Raw genomic sequence first — 22704 nt, forward strand, 5'->3', positions numbered from 1 at the left:
TGGTAAGTTGGGACAACCCTCGGAAGATGATTGACAAGTTTGCAAAACCAGAAAGAAGAAAAAAAGGAACAAAATGAACTCAGGAATTTATAGGAGGATGTTTTGCTAGTTTCGGGTGGAAGCCCTCTTCACAGTTTGGTGCTCGACTCCCTTTCTAGAACTAGAACTAGGGAGAGAGGAAAGTCCACTCATCATGATTAAGCTCTCTCGTGGATTTCTGTCCCAAACTTGAAGCATTCTTCCGAGAAGCCTGCAGACTGTTTTTATCTTTTTGGGAATTTGTCTAGCATTTTTTTTTTTTGGGTAAACTTGTACTTTTTGGTTACCTTTTGAGTCTTGTATGTCTTGTGAGTAGGTTCTTAGCACCCGCTCACTAAAATCTTTGTATCTTCTTCCTATCAATAAAATTTTATTTTAGCAAGTATATATATGAAAATTGTTGTTGACAACCTCTTTAAAGAAAACAAGCCATAATGTTTCAAAGAAAAATGCAGTGAATAAAATTTTGATTCAACCAGGAATATGGAGTATTAAAGATCATTTTTAATTCAAGATAGCCAACATGAATAAATTCATGGGGGTGTTAGTTCTATTTAACATGTTGAATAAGGTTCAAAGTTTAAAATTGCACAATTAGGTGCTATGATATTTTTTATTTATGAGGCGAAGCATAAGCCTCGAGACGTTTTAAGACGTAAGCCTCAAACTTAAAAATATGCTTAAATTAATAAAAAATGTATAAACTATAAGGTGTGAAGTACCAAATAATATATTAGCACATTTAGTTATACATGACACTAAATAGTATGCAATGGAGAAAATGATTCATGTAGCCGACCCTATGTAGTGGGATTAAGGCTATGTTGTTGTTGTTGTTGTTGTCGTAGCTTTGTAGGACATTAAACAATAAATTAATGACATCCTAAGTAAAAAATAGTAAAATACCTGAAATTAGAAGCAACATGTTATTATCCTAACATCAAATTATGAAATAAATGATTTATACGAACATTAAACAATAAAAAATAGTCGATCTATAAAAAAAAAAAAAATGCTAAAACCTCAAAACATAACAATTGAAAAATTTTTAACATAAGTCTTTCTCTCCCACTCATACGGCCTCCAATTAAATAAGAATATATCAAATTATCAATATCTAAATTTTATAGTCCTTACGGTTTTTATCACCCAATTGATTTTCATTATAGTTATCCAAATAATATATTATTTATATCGCATCTTTTCTTTAGTCATATGTATATTCTCCCATTCTATTATCTTTAATTTCATTTATCTTATATTCTTTATTGAGTAAACATCCATAAAAATATTAATAAAAAGAATAATTATGTTGCTGGATAGAATTACTATATTAATTTATATGAAAGCATTTTCTTTTTATTTCTTATTATTTAGTGTGTGAGGTATGTTAATAGGTGAGGAATATTGATATTAATTTTAGTTTTGTTAAAAAAAGTTCCAGATTGCCTTATACATTTAAGTCTTTTTCTGTGGCGAGGCATGCACCCTTGGACAATGAGCCATAAGCTTCATTAGGATTTTTTTTAAAAAGCATTTAAGGTGCGCCTCAAGACTCACCTTGTATTGCACAATTTTAACCAAGGATAAGGTTCTTTTTATGAAATTCTAAGTCAACAATTTAAGAATAAAAATCAATCAATATCTATTTGATGTATCAGCATAAGGATACTTTCAATATATTATTCATTAGGTGTTATATTATCAGTTCGCAAAATTATTTTAATTTCAACATCTATGATTCGTTCAGTTTCAATGTTAGGCATGGATATTTACTCTTTTTTTTTTTTTGGTTAGATTGGTTAGATTCAAATTCAATCTTTCAATCTTATAGTCCAATTTAGTTTATGATTTGGTTTTTGACTCTTGTTCATTTTTTAGTTTAGGTGTATGAAGGTTCTAGTGTAGATTATATTGACGGTTTTAGTGCATTTCCTTACATCATTATGCAACCATACAAATTCTTATCAAATGGAACTTCTAGTTTAGCTTGATGTACAATATCTTAGTTAGAATTATTATGCAGTTGTAAATTTTTTTATTCCTCTAATTCTGTTTTTAAGAATATTAATGAATTATGGTTTTCTTAATTGTATCCATTTTACATCATTTGACCATATATATTATTCATGCAGATTTATGTTTGAAAATTTTAGGCTAGGCAGAGTAGATTTTTTCTTTAAAATTTTAAGTAGATCTAATTATTCCTAATTGGAGGATGGATAATTTTCAATCTCTTAAACCCTTTTGTATAACTTAGCTGCATCGGTTATATTTGAAGAATTGTAACTTAATTAATTTAATGTTCCAGAATAGGTTATGCATTCTATCGCTATGATAGATGAATTCCAAATACTTTTCTTTAATGTTATGTTTCATATTAACCAAAGTTGGTTTCAATTTACCTGCATCACTGTTTTGGTAAATTCATCAAACTTTGTTTTAACAATTTAAATCCTTTGAAAATCATGCATAATATACATTTCAAGAAATTCCTTTATTATATCCAGCTAATTTGAAAGCCTCTTAGAATTATCTTTTCTATCAAATAAAGGAATATTATTCAGACTCCATGGTTCTGTTGAAATTATCAATTACCATAATTAAACTGATTTTATTCAAATTGCTTCTTTAATGTTAATTTGTTAGTTAACCTAATATTGTGTCCTACTTCTAGTTGATAGTATACCATAATCTTAATTTTTGTTACCAAAATTGAAGAGGTTATTTAGAATCTAATGCAGATCTATCAAACAAGATAGATTGATGTGAAAACAAATTTTTAAGTGTTGAGGGAAACAGCTATTACTCTTAAAACATTATTTTATTGACTTCGATGTAAATTAAAAAAAGGTCTAATAAAAATGTTAAGCCAAGTTCTTTTACATGAGATAGCCTCTTTAGGTATTTTAAATCACACTTGAATACAGAATTTACTCTCAAAGGGAATGAATTTGCACTCTCAAAGCAATTTTTTTTTAGTAATAACGGGTTGTCCTGTTCACATTTGTCATAGCTCTGTATTTATAATCACCGGTATTATCAAAAGAACCAGGAAAAAAAAAACCCATCCATGGAATTTCTACAGGACATGACCAAAGGACTTGCAGCCATTTTTGAAATTAAACTTTCTCAAACATGCAGCTGCAAATCGAAGGAAAGAAAGTTGCCCCAGCTGCAAATAGAGGAGTTGCAAGAACGGTATGGAGGGACAAAAATATAATGACAAAAGAATTACAGCCTGGAAGAGCCGCAGGATCTAGACCAGGGGAACCTCGAAAATTCTGCATTACATCATGATTCATATTTTGGGAGTGTTGATGTTGGTGCTAACTGGTTCAGTTGGTAAAGATCTTTGAGAATTGTCGCCTTGGATCTTTGTTCAAATCTCACTTAACATCAATAAATCCTCCCCCCTATGTTATCTCCAACATCCAATTTTTAATATTGAGCTGTATTTTTGTTTTAGGTTACATGCAATTCAAGTGGGCTTTACTCTCTTTTATATTAGGATGGAAACATATTCTTTTGGCATTTTAGCTTAAACAGTTATGGGTCACTTTTTAGCTTTTTTTGCTTGTTGAAAGCTGATTCCCTTGCACTTTAGATTCATTTTATCTCTGGTATTTATAGATATAATGTCCTTTTGCCATGTAGGTGCAAGAGAAGAAAGTCAAGAAAATTTTTGAGATGAATGTGAATCCTTCACAAGCTGCTGGAAATGGTAACATTTCTAGCTCAAATACAGCTAGTCCAAAGGTGTACCTCCCAAATGGTGTTTGTTCTGAAGTTCCATATAAGGGTGTTAGCCTTGGCATCAACTTTCCCTTTGGAGGGTGTCCAACTTTGCGTCTTCCTGTGGTAGTCGTACTCAGCCCTTATTGAATAAATGCATTTTATTTAAATATCTATGGCAGCTCTTTAGTTAATGTGGCAGTCACATTTTGTATCACAAACTTATCATTAACACCCGTAAGGGGGTGGGTCTGGACAAACTTATTGGGTTACCTGATAAACTATATATAATTGCAGAAGTTTCCATAAGTGTCTAGCTGATTTTGTTACACATCTACAATTCATCTGAAACTTCTTATTTCATAGATTTTGACCTGAGTTAAACTCGTCACCTTCGTTAAAATATCACAAAGTCCTACCAAATGTGCTTTGAGTGAACAAGTAGTCTATAATTGCAAGCCTGAAGTTCTATTAAATAAATAATTAGATTAGTTTGTAAGGATTTGCTTACATGAAATAACAAGTATGATTGTCACATGTGGTTCTGCAAATGAATAGTCGGGCAACTAAAATGTTTGCATGTAGTAGACAGGAAGCTTTTAAGTTTCTGGTTAATTTTTTTGTATGTCAACTATTTTATATTTACTAGAACATAAATTTTCTTAAAATTATTTTTGTTAACATCATCAATCTTAGAGACTGACATTTATTTTGTATGCTTTCGTTTAGGTTGCTGCTCAAGAAACAAGCCTGCTGGCCAGATGCCGAAGAGTATATGCTCACGCACATGATTATCACATTAACTCTATTTCAAATAACAGGTTCCGTTTACCATTTCCAACTACTATACTTGATTGTCACTAAATTTTGTCCGTCTAGGCTTTTAGACAATCTTTTTTTTTTTTTTGATAATTGAAACGAATTGGAATCCATTAGTATTTGTGATAAGGAACGAATGTCATTTCTTTTATATTGCCTTCAGACTCATCTCTTGCATGGTAACAGATGGTGGAAAACTGAGTAAAAGTTTGGACATGCCTATGAGTATAGAAGGCTTGAAGTATGAAGTGCCATTTTCGTGAAGGTGGAAGGAGATGCATAGAGGTGCAATCATAGAGATGCTGATGGAATAATGTGCATTTTTACTATGAAAATCAAGCATCGTTAGACTCTTATACATGATGAAGTTTAAGTTGTTTGTTTAGGAAAAGGCTATCGCTTACATGTAAAAGAGGACTTGTGAGTAATCTTTTTTGATGCAAATTAGGTTTGTTTTAATTATACTCCTCCTAATGCTAGATCATCGTTTATTTTGAATCCTTTTGATCTTTGTGTAATTGCTAGGGCGTCCCCTGGAAGTGATGTGCTGTATAGCCTGAATACAGTGAAAAATGTGCAAGGGCCGCTACACCGGCGCCCGGGTATAATGTCAAATAAGCGAGGGTTTCCATCCACATTACGGATGGATGCGAGTAAAGAAGTTAGTCCATAAAACTAATGAAATTAATATTTGGATAGGATCGTGGAATATAGGTACTCTCAATGGTAAGTTAATCGAATTAGTTAATATTATGATTCATAAAAAGATTAATATTTTATGTATTTAAGAAACTAAATGTGTTGGAGAAAAGGCTAAGGAGATTGATTACTTAGGTTTTAAACTTTGGAATTCTGGTAAGAGTCACACTAAAAATGGTGTAGATGTAATTATAGACGAGTTTAAAAGATAAATTTGTAAAAATTAATAGAGTTGGAGATAGAATTATAACCCTTAAGATTATGATTGATACTAAGATTTTTAATATTATAAGTGTTTATGCTCCTCAAGTAGATTTAGATATAGAGTCTAAAGATAAATTCTAGAATGACATAAAAGACTTAATACAAATGATACCTCTTAAAGAAAGAATTTTTATTGGAGGAGATTTAAATGGACATGTCGGTAGAGTGGTAGAAGATTTTAGAAATATTCATGGTGGCTACGTCTTTGGAGTGACTAATGAAGAAGGTATTAGCGTGTGATTTTTATTACTAATATTTTATTCAAGAAAAAATATGAGCATCTTATTATTTATAAGAATGAATCTAATAAAACACAAATTGATTATTTTCTTATGAGAAGAAGAGATCGTCGAGAATGTAATGATTGTAAAGTCATTACAAGTGAAGATTTAATAGTTAAGTACCCAACATTGTTTATTAGCTCTAAATTTTAAGATGAAGAGTTGTAAAATAAAGAATATTAGGACTCATCATCGTAGAATTATATAGGAAATCAAAAAGACAAATAAAATTATTTTTTTGAGTAAAATTTAAAATTTTAAAATTTGCGATGTTGATGATGAAGCAAATGTTATGTGGGATAAAGTAACAAACACTATTAAACAAGTATAAATAGATGTATTTTGGGGAATCAAAAGAAAAAGTTTCTTTAAATAGAAATAATTGGTGGTAGAATAATAATGTGCAAAAAAAGATAAAATATAAGAACTTTTGTTTTAGAAATTGGTTTAAATGTAAAAGCTTAGAGAACTGGGAAAAATATCAAACAGCCTGTAGGGAGTCTAAAAGAACAATATGTGACTCTGAAAATTCTGCTTTTAATGATCTTTATAATAGATTAGATATTAAGAAGAATAAAAAATATATGTATAAACTAGCCAAACAAAGAGAAGAAAAGTAAGGATTTAACTCATGTTTAAAGAAGAAAATCAAAAAGTGATTTTCTTAGAAAAAGATATTCAACATAAGTAGGTGAATTATTTTGATAAACTTTTTAATGAAGTTTCTGAAAATACGATTGAACTTAGTGATCTTAATATCGTTAATAATAATAATAAAACATGTCATTTTTACCGTCGCATTAGTAAAAATGTTGAGAAGGCTTTAAAGAAAACCTAGGGTGGAAAGTGTAGCACCTAATGACATCCCAATTGAAGTATGAAAATGTTTAGAAGAGTTGGAAGTCTCTTGGTTTACTATACTCTTTAATGTTATTTTAAAAACTAAAAGGATTCCTGAGGAGTGGAGGAAAAATATTTTTATCCCTGTTTTTAAGAATAAAGGGGATGCATAAGAGTGTGTAAATTATAGAGGAATTAAGTTAATGTGTCATACTTTAAAATTATATTAAAAATTATGGGAGAGGGTAATTGAACACAAGTTAAGATGTATTACAAAGTTTTCTCATAATCAATTTGGATTTATGCCTGGCAGGTCTATTTTTGAAGCTGTACATTTATTGAGAAGTTTGATGGAGAAGTTAAGTGATAATAAGGAGAATCTATATTTGATTTTTATTGATTTAGAAAAAGCTTACGATAAGGTTCTAAGAGATCCTTTCAAGAGTTCTTGAGAAGAAAAGTGTTGATATGATTTATATTCAAGTCATTGAAGATATGCATACTAGAGCTGTTACTTGTGTTCGAACCGAAGGATTGACTAAATATTTTCCTATATCTGTTGGATTACATCAGGGATCGGCTTTAAGCCCATATCTTTTTGCTTTAGTTTTGGATGGTCTTACTGGACATTTATAGGAGGATGTACCTTGGTGTATGCTTTTTGCTGACGATATCCTTCTCATGGACAAGACGAATGAAAAAGCCCAGAAAAAACTTGAATTATGGAGGTCTATATTAGAGTCTAAAGGCCTCCATTTGAGTAGAACTAAAACTGAATACATGGAATGTAATTTTAGTAGTAGTAGCTCTAGTGACGGAAGTATAACTTTGGGTGATCAAATTATTAAAAGTTTGAACGATTTAGATATCTCGGGTCTATTGTTCAAAGCGGTGGTGATATAAATGGGGATTTTAATAGTAGAATTCAAGTTGGTTAGTTGAAGTGGAGGAATGCTTCGGGCCTTTTGTGTGATAGAATAGTACCGCTTAAACTGAAAGGAAAATTTTATATGACGGTGGTGAGACGTGCATTGCTTTATGGCGCTGAATGTTGACCTTTAAAATAGAAGCATAATACTAAGTTAAGTGTTGCCGAAATGAGAATTATTTGGTGGAATAGTGACTTTACACTTATAGACAAAATGCGAAATGAATATATCCATGATGGAGCGTCGACCATCTGATGATCCGATTAGGATAGTAAATGTTTTAGATTTGACTTATGTTAAAAAAGACAGAGATTGACCTAGGAAGACTTGGGCTTAATGTATAAAAAATGATCTTCATTTATTAGAACTAAATGAAAATATGACACTGAATAGGACGCAATGGAGAAAATGGATTCATGTAGCCGACCCCACGTAGTGGGGTTAAGGTTTTGTTTTTGTTGTTGTTGGCTTGAGACTTTTCATTGGTGCAAGCTCTCACGTGAGAGTACTCTTGATTAAGGATGTTGCATTGGCTTAAATTAGGCTTTGATTTGTTAGTTAGATTTGCATTTGATGAAAAATGGTTGGGGGAATTATATGTCCTATTCTCATCGTTGTTTTATGATGGACCCAATTTACCAATGTCAGTGTTCTAAACTACAATATCCAGTGAATTTGATTGGTAAATATAGATTTCCGTCTGAATTATCCCAAGCAAACCATACGGTTGTATGTCAATGATGTGCTCTAAGATTGTTGTTTAAGGCATTCAATGGTAGAGGGATGGATATTATTGAATATTTCTGAGACACAAAGCTTGAACAGTTGCTGTTCAAAGCTGTTGAACGTCTGTAAGGTCTCGAAGGTATGGCATGACTATTTATTGTCCATTTGTTTCAGTTTGTTTGATTTGAATAAACATTTCTACAATATATGTAATATTTGATTTGTATTCTTAGTAGTAAGAAATTGACTTAGTTTAGTTTAGGATGTGATTTACATCCATTGGAAGGCCCAAGCTTTAATTTAATGGGTTTGTTACCCTTGCTTTGATCCATATTAATTTTTATGAGTCTTAAAGTAAAACTTGAAACTTCAAGAATGAGGAGACTTCATGAATGGGTTTATAGACCCTAATGGATGGAAAAATTGGCGTAGGTAATTAAATTTCTTTGAGCAGCATCGTTGATTTTATGTTTACTTTTGTTGATAGTGTTGGGTGACATTCATTCGATGGCCTAATAAGAAAAGCTTGAATTGACCTATCTTCTTAAACTTTGATAGAGATATTATGACTTGGATCTCCACTCATTAGAAAGCTCTAATGGTTGAGACTAAAATCTTATTAGGTTTAAGGGATGTTTCATATGAGAATAATTGTTTTGGATGAGAATAATTTGTAAGAATGGGTCTTATATTTTTATGCTCTGAAAAAGGTGGCTCAATTGGTCTTGCAACATCACCCTATAAGCAAGGTTGCCCAATTGGCAGTTTTTGTAATCTTGTCTAGTTGGCAAGACAAGCTAATTGGTGTGTCCTATTTTCTCACCCTATAAGGAAAGCATTTGATTAATTAAAAATGTTTGATTTTTGTTTTCAATGTAATTTTTATTTAAAGCATATTAAGGCAATGATTTACCCTGATTCTTTGGATCAACTAGAGAGTAAGTTCTAACATGACTGATTGGCAAATCTACCTAATCAACGAAATCAACATTGTATAAGTTATAAATTGTGTCTTAGCATAAATAATGGTGGTCATCTTGAAGGGATTCATGGGTAGTGCTGTAATAATGTTGACAAAAAAATTAGCCGCAATTTGTGGAAGGCTGCCCAATAGCATGTATGTTCATGCACGGAAGTACATACATGTCAGGAACGTGTAATGCTTGGACATAGACACATTCTAGATGTATTACATTTCAAATGCATATATTTGTACTTCCATTATCATCTACCTTTTTTGTAGTCGTCAGTAAACATCGTACATCATTTTTAATTCAACAATTATTTTTTTATTTGTTCTGTTATTTATATGCAGTTGATTGTGCGTATCCATGGAAGTGTAATGCTATAAACTAGTCCTATTCTCTATCTCAATTTTTTTAATGGTGGCAAGCTTTATTTGGCTTAATTAAATGCTTCTTTTATTACATGTCTGGAGAAAAAAGAAAATATAGCATTATATAATTGAATATCCACATTATTGGATTGCACATCGTATGATATACTATGATAAGTAGAAGTTTATTTGTGTGTGTGAGTCTGTATATATGTATATATACTTATTTGGATAGATTATAAAGTGTTATAGTAGGTGGTTACCAATTATGGCTCTTTAACAGCCCTTAATTTTCATTTGATGTAATAGGACTTAGATTTTTTGTTTTAATTTTATTATGGTTGAAATTGAGGACTATTTTTATAGTTTCATGCATAGCATTTATCAAGTGTTTGGATTAGCACTGATATCAATGCGTGATGTTTGTTGGTTGTGAAATGTTAAAAAAAAAGGTTAGAAAGTTGACTTTGCATAATGACAACTCTCTTAGTTTAGAGGATTTTCTTGTGTTATGAAGGCTTGATCTAATTGATGTGATAGTGGAGTATGACATAATTTGCACCATGAGAAATGATACGAGGGTAACCTAGATAGTTGTCAATATTGAGTTGAGGCGTGGTTTCTAATATTGATATGGAGGAAAAAGAGACATGCTTTTTGCAAGTTTGTTGCATCTCTTTTGAGTGAGATGGATTTAGAGATCGTGAGGATGTACTTACGGTTGGAGATGAAGCAATAGGAAGGGTATGAGAGAGAAAATTATACGAGGCAACTAGCAACATGTATGATTGATGGTTGGGGGCAGGTTAGAGTTCGAGCTAGAGAGACAGCATATGCGGAGGTGAGTAGTGGAGTGCTACAAAGGGAGATTCATGAGAAGAAGAACTTGAATGTGAGATGGACCCAACATTGGAGCAAAGTTACGTGGTGGTTCAGTTGGGCATTTCAATATATAGAGCAAGTGGGAAGTTCGAGGAGAGGGTTGAGTGGGGTGTCTAAGGTGTGGGTGAAGGTATAGTTTGGTTAGGATTAGCACAAGAGTAGTCAAAAGCGTGGGAGAGGGATTGTGTTAGAGTTGAGAGAGAGAGAGAGAGAGGGAGAGAGTTTGGGGCCGAAAGTTGGAGCTTGATAGGGAGGATCGGATCAGGTGAGAGTTAAAAGGAATTTGGAAAGAGAAATAAACGAGAAGCCTTAGCGGTAGATAGCTAGCGTGTTCATCATCATGGTTCTAAAGTATTTCTTGTGTTACACTTAGGAAGCAATTTGGAGAGTGGGGTTGAGGAGATGGCTGGGTGGGATGTCAAATCGAGGGTATAACAAAAACATAGGATTGTTGGAGTTTGCAAGGGAGAGATCGAAAGTGTAGCTGGGGGATTGGGTCTATGTAAGGGAAAGTTATGGTGAGTCGGGTCATGAGATGGAAGCAGGTGAAGGGGAAGCATGAGCTAAAGGGATTGGGAGTGGGTGATTAGCATGAGAAAGAGGCTCGATTTGGAGATACCCAGAGTGCTGATCGTCATGTGATTCAACATAGATTAAAATATTCTTTGTGCTATCGTTATGAATGATGTGGCTGGTTTCTTTGCAGGTTTCAATATTTATTGAGGGCTTGCATATGAGATTCATTCTTATGGCGGGGATTATTTGCAGGCGTGCTAAATTGGATCTAAATCTCAGAAAATATGTTATATTTCTTGTTTTGTGTAGCTTACAAGCAACATGAAAATAGGAAAACCAGAGAAGCGTATCAAATCTCTCTTTTGTTTTCATTACTCATCGTTTAATTAGTTTTATTTAGCTTTCATGTCCCATCATGTATGAACTTTGGAGATGGTGAACGATGTGTGATTCAAAACAAGGTATTTTCAATCAATATTTGCGTTGCTTGATTAATATATTGAAACATAAATTTAACTAAACTAAATGCCAGTAGCTGCTATAATAACGGATTCAACAAGTTAACTCATTTAATTTGGGTCCAATTGAACCCTTTAGGTTTGTGAACTCGCAGTTTCTTCCTTTTATATCTTCTATAATTATCTTTAGAAAATCCAGAAAATTTGTCATCCTTGTCAAATCATACCTAACTGTCTTTTGTGCTTAATGCTTAATTAGCTCAACTTGGTTGGCTTAAATAGGGATTAAACCTCCTTCTGATTAATAGGGTTCAAATTGACTCAATAAGTTGCCTGGCTAATTAAACAAAATTAATTCACTCTGATTTTTGGGTAAACAGTTTTTGTGCACTCATGAACGCTTGCAGGCAAGTAACATCATTGTCCCCTCAACGAAAGAATCCCCACCATAGTCCAATTCCCAAGTAAATTACATTTGAAAGTATTCCATTCATCATGATGGAGAATTACAAGTTTTGCGGTAAAAATGGCTCCCTGCTATGGGAAAACATGGTTTTAACTGATTCATAATTTAAACAATCTTTGGGCAACCTTGAAAGGTTTAAGTTGTAATGCTGAGTAGCCTATTTTATATCGAGTTTGAACCTATTTGAGACTTGCTAGTAGGATTGCAAATAATTAAGCATATGATCTTTGCTGGGGCTTTTTTAGGTAAAACTGACTTCTATCTGCACATTTCCTGGTAGGATTTATAAGAGAACTTATTTTATTCATCAGTCCTCAATTTTTTTTCATAGATAGGAACTGTTTAACCAACTTATAGGGACACGGCATTTGAATGTTTCATCATAAGTTTCCTTTTCAATTTTCACGTCCTTATTGATCTTAGAGCCCTTGACGTCACTTAATTTCTAGTTTTTGGCATTGACTTGCACAGCCATCATTTTAAATAAATGAGAAGCATGGGTTTGAAGGCTGTTACAGCTTACCATTGATCTGACATTCAGAGCGGATATACACTAGTAATTTTACTGTTATTGATAATTTTAAGAAGAATGGATTTTTATGTATCACTAAAGCAGCAAAAGAACATTTTATTGAGTTGAATAATGTCTGATCTATAGCTTATCAAATTATTTAACTGACTTTGGTAATAATAAATAATCCATTCCAAACTAAATTTTTTTTTCCTCATTTCAAATTGAAATTTTTTCTGGGTGCAGCTTTTCATTGATTCTTTTCATCTGTTTTCCTTTCTTATTCTTTAAAATTTTTGTGTTTCTGGATGATAATCTGATTTGCTGATTAGTATGGAGTCAATTGCTCTTTTTCTCCAATTTCAGCATTTTTCTTATTGCATTGCTTGTATTGGCGTTGTTTGTATGCAGTTGATTTTATTATATTTAGCTGCATTCAGTTTGTAACATTATGACCTGGGTATTAGTTGGTGCTTGTTTCTGACTACATGTAATAATTGATTTATGATGCCACGATGAATTGTCCCCTGCTTTTAATACCCATGAAATGCTTAAAACTTTCATTGTGCACATAATAAAAAGTTTTCCCTGCATGTTTTTGGTAATGCATAGCCTTTTATGTATTTTCCCGCTTTATTATGCTTTAGACATGCTTTATCCATTTTTTACCCGGCTGTGATTCTTATACCATCACATTCTCATTATTGCTTTGTTTCCATGCTTCTAGTGACGGTGAGACATTCATTTCAGCGGATGATTTGCGCATAAATCTTTGGAATCTTGAAATTAGTAACCAAAGTTTTAATATTGTTGATGTGAAGCCTGCAAATATGGAGGATTTAACCGGTACTTATCATCATTTAACCAGTTATTATTTTATTTTAAGATCACTTTTTTTTTAAATCTTTTCATTGGATTTTTTTTCACGAACATGTTCAATCTATGCTACATAAATTTATGCTTTCACAATACATAAATGCACATGCTTATTCCTGAACTTACAATTGTGCTTTCTTTGTTTTCTACATTTTTATTTGATAAAAATGAAACACATTTCAATGCCGTCTCACTGTCTATGTTATGGTGTGATTTGTTTTATTATAAGGTGCTTGTCTTGGCTAAAGGCCTAGTTGTAGAATGGGTCTTTGAGGCATGCACCCTGAAAATGCGGACATGTTGGACTTTAACCTCTACACACATGGCATAAACCAAAATTGTAGGTTAAGTTGGTACACTCGGATAGGCAAACATGATAATGGAACTTAACCTTCACGGCTTCACACACATGGCATAATGTAGAAGTTAAGATTAAATAATGTAATTTTTTTTAATATTACAAGATAGGAATTGATATCATGAATTGGCATAACTTTAATTGTAAGCAAAATGAAAAATGCAATTTCATTCATGAAGGTGAAATGATTACATATAATATTCAATGTATGGGAAATGAGTTCCCAAGTCCAAAATTTGAATAAATTGCTGCTAAAAATGCTTATTAATACTCGTTACAAAGCAGCGTCAACTATTGATGGCTTTACTCTTATGTAGGTGTCCACTAATCTAGTGAGATGAATTGACATTAGCGGCTACCAATGGCCTGCAGGGCAGAGTCAATAGATATCTTGAACATTTTAAGGCCTAAAATAAGGCATGGGACTTGCAAAAACCATACATATCAAGTAATGGGTAGCTAACTGCACCAACATGAAACATCTATATTATATAAAGCTTATTAACATAATGATTTACCATTCTTAGTATAACAATTAAGTAATTATGGAACTAACTCAGCTAACAACATACTTAATAGTGTTATCCGTTTCATGTACAAGTAAACAATGAATATTTGATGTTTTTTTTGTAAAGGGTAATGCCACTCCATGCTCATCTCTCTTTTTATGCTTAACTACAAATTTCAATTAAGATTTTCTTGTATTATCTTTAGCTATAGGATTTCCTTTTCTTTGGTTTGGAGCCTTCTAATATCTTTATGATTTCAGGGCATTGTTGGTGTACTTGCAATGTTCATGGTTGTATAACTGTTATTGTTACACGATCCTTGTGTTCAATCGATTTGAACATGGTTGTTGAATAATCCCTTTATTTATTTCACTTGTAAATTAGGGAGGTTTTGCAAATATTTATTATATTTTAAATTAACATATACCCTAACTAATTAGTATGAATATATACTATTTCTTATTATATTATTTTCACTTTAATTAGAATATTTTCCTTTGTTATCATCTTTTATTGTTCTTTTTTACCACCCCAAAATTTACAAGTTGGGTGTAATTATGACGTAGGTGAAGATTGAACCCAAATTCACAATAACTTTTAAGACCTTATCATTTGACTAATCGGTACCTACAAACACATGTATACTTTTGCTATGAAGACAATTGAGCAAGGGTGTAGTACATTTCAATTATCTCTTTCTTCTAACATGCTATCATTGAGATGCCTAGAATCCTCTTGATCTTATCTAAACATCTTGTTATGGTGCACCCATCTAAATTTTGATCTCTAATAGCCTGCTCTCACACTTTACTCTAAATATGACCCATTTTTTTTCTTTGGAATCCTTTCTTTATAAGATCCTTCTTTTTTGTATCGAAGGTTGTGCTTTTTGGAAATGTTTAAAAATCGGGAATTGAAGCTTAGTTTGGTGACGTGTAAGCCTCAAGATAGATGGAGATGTAAGCATCAAATTAAAAATAAAGAGGCTCATAAAATGAAAATTAACAACACATATATAAAAAGTAAATTAAAATCCTAAACCATAGAAAGGAAAAAAAACTAAATTAAAACAGAAGAAAAATATGTCAAAAAGATAAAAAAGTAGATAAAAATAAAATAAAAATTTAGTTAAAGAAAAATGAATATAAAGCTTACAAAAAATAAAAATAAGCTAAAATATATTTAAAAAAAATGAAAATGAAACAATTAAATTAGAAAAATTGTTTTAGAATAATAAAAATTAAGTAAAAGAAAAAAACTTAAATTCTATATATTTTTAACAGTCTTAATTTAAATTCTCTTATAGTTAACTTCAATTGCATTTTTTAAGTAAATATTAATTTGAGGTGTTCGTCTTTAGAAAGGAAAAAACATTAGTGACATTGTTCTAGTGTTCATAGCTGTTTTAGGATTGGATTTAGTAGGGATAGGTTGTGGAAAGCAAGAGAAAAGGTATATGCGAAGTCAGCTGGATTTGAAGGGAGTTTGAAGGAGTTCGCTACTGCTTGAACTATAAACAAAGAGAATGACGGAACGATGATCTTGTGGACTTACTGGTGAGGAAGGATCCACTGCATGTTTTCATTAAGATATAGATTCTCCATTTGAAGAAATGTAAGTTACAAAGATGGCTATATAATCTTCAGCTACATTTGTCTTTCTTATTTTCAAACTTAATTTGTCATCTATGCCACCTTGAGTTTGTTGGGGAGTGCTACCATAACTAAATTAACATATTGCTAATAATTTATTATAGGAATTTGCATTATTAATTATATGATTATGTCCCTATGGAGGATTCTCTCCTTAATTATATTTTAACGTTATTAAATTTTTTTAACCTATATTTATGTACTTGTATACTTTTTTTTTAATAATTGAGTAAAATCTCAGACAATTCTCCCTATCTTCTAAAAACTGGGAGGGGGCGGGTGTGTGGGAGGTTTTAAAATATATTCTTTTGAATGATTTTTATTTTGATTAAATGGATTTTGGTCAAATGCAAATTTCCACCTAGCTTAATTGAAGATTGAAGTTTTCAGGGTAACTTACATCATTGTAGCGATGCGATACCTGATTATTTTATTAGACTATTTTGTTCTCTTTCTTACTCTTATTGTCTCATTTCAAATACTTGATTTGATTGTGCGATTGAATTGAACTAAATTTTAGTATAATGTGGTTTCAACTACTTCATGATTTTCAATTGAAGATATGTTTTTCATGTATATAAGATTTTATGTATTTTTTCTATTAGATGACTATTGAATCATCATTTTTGTTTGAATAGTTTGTGTTCTGGTTTTTATTTAGAGGAGCGAGTAGTCATCTTACTTGTGGGCTTCAAAACTAGATTTCGAAAGTGTGATTTTTGTGCATTTTTGTGTAGTCTGAATTTGAAAACCTTAAAAAATTTAAGACATCTTATTTTTTATTTCATTTCATAGTTTAGGGCGGGTTGTGTGGTTTTGGGGGGGTTGTGGGCTTGTATGGTTGTGGGGGATCTGAGGTTTTAAAATATGGTGGTACTAAATTTCTATTTTGGATAAATGGATTTTGGTCAAATGCAAATTTCCACTCTTCTCCTAGCTTAATTGAAGATTGCAGATTTTCAGCGTAAGTTATCTCATTGCAGCAATGCGATACCTGATTATTCATTTTTATGATTTTTTCTCTTTCTTACTCGAACTGCCTGATTTCAAGTACTTGATTCAATTATGCGATTGAATCGAATCAACTTTTAGCATAATGTGGTTTTCAACTACTTCATGATTTTCAATTGAACATATGTTTTTTCATGTATCTAAAATTGTATGTTTTTTTTCTATCAGATGACTATTGAATCAACATTTTTGTTTGAATTTTTTGCGTTTTGATTTTTATTTAGAGGAATGAGAAGTCATCTAAGTTATTGGCTTGCAAACTGGATTTCAAAAGTACGTGATTTTGTGTATTTTAGTGTAGTCTGAATTTGAAAACCTTAGAACCTAAGACATCTGAATTCTGTCTTCATTTCATAGTTTAAGATTTCATTATAATTTTTTGATCAATGATTTTAACTGCTGGGTTAATAGTAAAGCTATTAAAGATGCAATGTGATCAGAATTCATTTGTTAGGGTTTTCAGTGGAACTAATGTGATTCCTTCTCAGCGGTCGTTCAAGTACCTTTTTCATGTGTCTTCTGTTAGATGGTTTTCTTATATCATAATTAATTACCGGGTGTCTACATCTCCGACACTATTTATACATCTCACTGGTTTCTTAGCACTGCGCGGCATCTATCTATCATAACTTAAATATCTTAGGTCTTGCACATGCAGGATAGCACAGGACGCAGGTGCAATTCTATCTGTGATTCCTAATTATGGGTTTTTCACTGTTCTAACGACTTCCTTGTGCAAGTCTTTGTAATTTGCAACTTTTGGATTGTTTTGTTGAGGGAAGGCTGCGGTTTTCATGCCTTCATGAGCGGATATTGACTCTATCTATTACAAATTAAAAGGAATTCTTGTCATTATACATAAGATATTGTAGCCATATAAAAATAATTCTGCCTTGTCTTTATCAGGATGAAACATATTCCTGACAGGATTCAATTATTACCTTATTTTTATAATTCTGGGAAAAAGCCATCTCTTTGTGACAATGCGAGCTTTGAATTGTTATCTGGGAGACAAATTAATGGTTTAGCACCATTAAAAAAAAAATTCTAGTAAATCCATTAATTTGTGCATGCAACAATCAAGTCATTGTGAATTTGTTTGAAGAATGGAGCTAAGGTGTTACTTTTGTAAATAATCAGGATTTGAGAGTATGCATTTAATTTCCCTTTGTTATTTTGGCTTTTATTTTCCTTCACTTTAAATTTTCTAATTTTTGTAATTTGTTCTTGTTTGGTTAATTTTTTTATACATATGGTATAATTTAGCTCGTGCTATGAATATCTATATTATTTAAAAAAGTAGCACCCTTTCAAAAGCAAAAAAAAGATTTAGCTATTCCATCAATTTGTGCATGAGTATGCATGAAGCTTCACCTTGTTATTTTGGTTTTTTTTTTCTTTTCTTTATTATAGATTTCTAATTTTATTAAATACTTTTCTTGGATAGATGATTATTTATAAATTTATAGAAACAGATTTTTATTATTGTTCTGAGATTTCAATATAACAAATGATTCTTCTACGTTCCTACATTCATGTGAGATTTCTTCAGACTATTATATTATCATTTATGAATATTGTGTTTTTTTTATTTTAATCTATAGGGAAGATTGGTTGTCCAAATTTGATGTTTTTGACTATGAATTTGACCTTGTGTGCATGATTTTCTGCTGCTCATTCTAAATCTGCATTAATCTTAGACCCTATGACGTATCATGTATTGGTTATGTTCAAATTTATATAATTATTATAAGGATCATAATTATAGTTTTACATTTATTGGAGGTTTGATAGAGAAGCATAGAGAGAGTAAGGATGATCTACATATGTTTTTTATTGATTTAGGAAAAGCTTACAATAAGATTTCATGAGAAATTTTTTGGAGAGCTCTAGTAAAGAAAAGTGTTGATATGACTTATATTCAAGTCATTAAAGATATGTATTAAAGAGTTATTACTTGTGTTCGAAAAGGAGCATTAATCAAGTATTTTCCTATATTAGTTGGATTACATGAGGGATCATCTTTAAGCCCAAGTCTTTTTGCTTTAGTTATGGATGCTTTTACTGGATATTTATAGATGATATATCTTGGTGTATGCTTTTCGTTGATGATATCCTTCTTGTAAATAAGACTATTGAAGGAGTTCAGGAAAAACTTGAATTATGGAGGTCTATATTGAAGTTTAAAAGCCTTTATTTGAGTAGATACTGAATATGTGGAATGTAATTTTAGTATTAGTAGATCTAGTGGTAGAGGTGTAAACATGGGCGATCAAATCATTAAAAGGTTTAAACGTTTTACATATCTTGGGTCTATTTTTCAAAGTGATGGTGATATAGATGGGGATGTTATTAGTAGAATTCAAGTTGGTTGCAAGTGGAGGAATGCATCAGGCCTATTGTGTGGTAGAAAAGTAGTGCTTAGACTTGAAGAAAAAATTATAAGATGATGGTAAAACCTGCAATGCTTTATCGCGAAGAATGTTGGCCTGTAAAAGAGAAGCTTAAAACTAAGTGTTGCTAAGATGAAAATTCTTAGGTGGGTAAGTGGCTTGACACATAGAGACAAAATGAGAAATTAATGTATCCGTTAGAGGGTTGTTGTAGCTCCAATGGTAGACAAGCTTAGAGAGAGTAGTTTTAGATGGTTTGGTCACATTGAACATCGACCGACTGATGATCCAATTAGGAGAGTAAATGTTTTAGATTCCATTTATGTTAAGAGAGGCAGAGGTAGACCTAAAAGGACATGGGCATATTGTATAAAAAATAATCTTAAATTATTAAAATTAAATGAAAATATGACCCTCAATAGGACACAACGGAGAAAAAAAAGATTCATGTAGCCGGCCCCATTTACTGAGATAAAGGCTTGTCTTTGTTGTTCTTGTTGTTGGAGAATGTTTGGACCATGCACATAATCGATTTAAGAATTTTCAATTCTGTGACTATACTGTGCTTGAATGTTTTGCAAGGTTCAAAGATTTTGTAGAAAAATATTATGTCTCCAGATTATTAGCTATCATTATGTCTTTCCTTAAAAGATTTTAGGATAAATTAAAGTAAAAGTCTCCAAAATTACTACTTAAGGATTTATAGTGAGCTTTATATGCTGATAAAAAAGATTAAAACTAATTTTCTGTTAGTATATCAACTATGATTAATATTTTTAAAGAGAAATCATCATCATCTCATGTTAAGCCTGCTAAACACCCTTCAACACAAGAATTGTCCACGGATAAATGTAATCTTATTGAAGAAAAAATTTTTCATCAGATTCTGTTAATTTTACACTATTTTCAAAAGAATATTCACAAATACAATGTGATTTTATGTTTAATTTTGTATAATTTGATTTTGCACACATATTAGGATATGGTCATGAACCTAAAATTATACTTCAGTGTTACAATTTGAATTTGAAATTGAGCTTAAGAGCATATGTAGACTTAAACTTCTAATAGGAATTGAAGCTTTTCTTACATATGAAATTGAGAAATCCTGATTTTTGCATTGTGGGTGATGTATTAATTGAGCAATCTAATAATATATCACTTGATGAATTGCCGTTGAAAATTATTCTTGTAATGGATAATAAAATTGATATAGATTTTATTTTGTTTATTGATTTATATATTAATAAAAAACATTTTTGGAGAATAGTAAATTACATCAATATTTTCTTGAATTTATTGATAAAGATCTCCTTCAAGATGATTTGAAACATAAAACTAAAACTTAAAGCCCGATAAAACTCGAGGGAGCCTAATTTATCATAACTAATCTTTAACTGACTGGACGATTTTGTTATGATGACATTGCCCTTTGTTACCTTAGACGTGTCATATTTGTATGATTTGGTTCTTATGGAAAAAAAAAACTCTATGAAACCTACTTAAATATCAATTTTAGATTTTATCTTCTTGTCATTAAGGAATTATTTATAGTAGCTTTCTTAGTATTAATATGGAATATTAGTCTTTTTAGCATTATCATTATGCGCTTCACATGATATTACATTATTCATTAAATATATGCATGGCTTGCATGAGAATAATTGTAAGAAACATTCGTTTAACTGTAATATATTTAATGAAATTATTGTTTGGATAGTGCGATTCAAGTTTTCATGATAAAAGTTTTTTTATGAAATTAATTTTTTCCGAAAGTATGGCCCTATAAAAGAACTGAAAAATTGGGATGAATGTTAATGAGTTAGAAATGTAAAAAAAATAAAGCATTACTTCAAATTTTATTGTAATAAATTTGATTTTGTATCACTCAATGATTCGAAGGATTCTGCTATTTTTGCTGATTTTGAGATTCAGATCAAATGCATAATTTATAAAGCTCTTTGTTGAGATTTATATCTAATTTAGGGTCCTCCTTGTATATAGAAGATGTTTAGTGATTTATTTATAAATGTTGTAAGGCTCTATATAAGCCCAAGCCATTAGTGAAATGGGTAAGATTTATTGAGCAATTATTTCTATTTGACATCAGAACCTAAGCCAGTAGCCAACCACGTCGCTGATGCAACTCAATTGGTGCAGAGACTAGGAACTGCGAACTTACTTTCCTTTGTGAAGCAGTCGCGATAGAGCTCGCTGGAAAGACAATAAGTGGATCGCGGCTCGATGGGAAGGCACATACGGGATCGCGACACATATGAGATCGCGACAGACTGGCGCTGGGAAGGTACCTACGTGATTGCGATTGTCGGTGAGATCGCATCTCTTCGCGAAGTCTCCCAAAAGCTCTAATCGCGACATTCTCGGCGGGAGAGCGTCTCGTAGGGTTAGTTCACGAAGGGCTTCTACAGTCTGTTGCGAGGAGCAGAGCAGGGCTTTATTTATGGTATCTTTTCATATGCATCCCCATCATTGCCTTCTCAACAGACTGTAGGTGCGAGAAAAGACTTGAAATTGCATCTCCGGAGTCAGGAAGGTCAGCGAAGTAGGGCTACGCTTTTGGAGTTCCACTTGACAACAAGGAGGTGAAGGATCGAAGAGGCTGCGATTTTGCATGCGGAACAGAGGGGTTGCGGCTTAATGCATGTTAAGGCAAAGTGGATCACACAAACATACAAGGACGTCGCGTGTGCTCCAAACTTATCCTTGTGATTGAGGATGTCAGGAGACAGAGATAGTGCAGGAGGTAAAGGATTGGAACTTATGGGAAAGCTAGATCTTAAAGTTCTATAGGTCTTGGTTGGGCTTGTACAGGGAGCTAGCATCTCGACGGGAGCCACTATCTCAGCACGCGCTCCAACGCAGATGAAACTAGTTTTCCCTTCTGTGGACCTAAAGCTTGATGGTCCGACTATGTATCTGAGTTGGTCGCGTCGGATATAGGCTGTTCTAGTAGGGAAGAGACTAGAAGAATACCTGATCGGGGTCGAGCTAAGGTGTGATAGTGCTAATGGGGATGAGTGGAGGACCATAGATGCATTTATTTACATTTGGCTACTCAACTTGATAGTTCCAATGATTGCTACATCGATGGATGACATTCGAAAGGTGAAGGTCATCTATGTAAAGCTAAAAAGGACTTATGTTGGGACTGAGAACCACATGAGGGTGTTTCAGATTCAACGTGATATAGAGACAGCTGTACAGGGTGATAGATCGATTTAGGAGTACTCTAGGTTGTGATAAGATCTTGATCACTTCTCACCAATGTCAAGTTGTGGTGATCCGGGGTGCAAGAAGGGGAAATCTTTTGCACAGATGAGGCTTATGCAATTTTTGGCTCATATGAACTCGGCCTTTGATCAGAGGAGATCGATCCTCCTAAA

At 32.1% G+C, this 22704-nt stretch overlaps 1 protein-coding gene across 2 annotated transcripts in view; it reads left to right on the forward strand.

Moving 5' to 3' along the window:
- The window catches only part of LOC110039087 (serine/threonine protein phosphatase 2A 55 kDa regulatory subunit B beta isoform-like), a 75301-nt gene that overhangs the window by 23407 nt on the left and 29190 nt on the right, over positions 1-22704 (forward strand). Inside the window, exons 5-7 of one of the 2 annotated variants that reach the window (XM_020744040.1) lie at positions 3697-3900; positions 4504-4595; positions 13229-13347. In XM_020744040.1, the coding sequence (XP_020599699.1) occupies positions 3697-3900; positions 4504-4595; positions 13229-13347 (415 nt within the window). Of the gene's footprint in view, positions 1-3696; positions 3904-4503; positions 4596-13228; positions 13348-22704 lie in introns of both variants that reach the window. The other variant, XM_020744039.1, reaches the window with a different exon arrangement.

Source organism: Phalaenopsis equestris, unplaced genomic scaffold (genome assembly GCF_001263595.1).
Source record: "Phalaenopsis equestris unplaced genomic scaffold, ASM126359v1 Scaffold235151, whole genome shotgun sequence".
Classification (NCBI taxonomy): domain Eukaryota; kingdom Viridiplantae; phylum Streptophyta; class Magnoliopsida; order Asparagales; family Orchidaceae; genus Phalaenopsis; species Phalaenopsis equestris.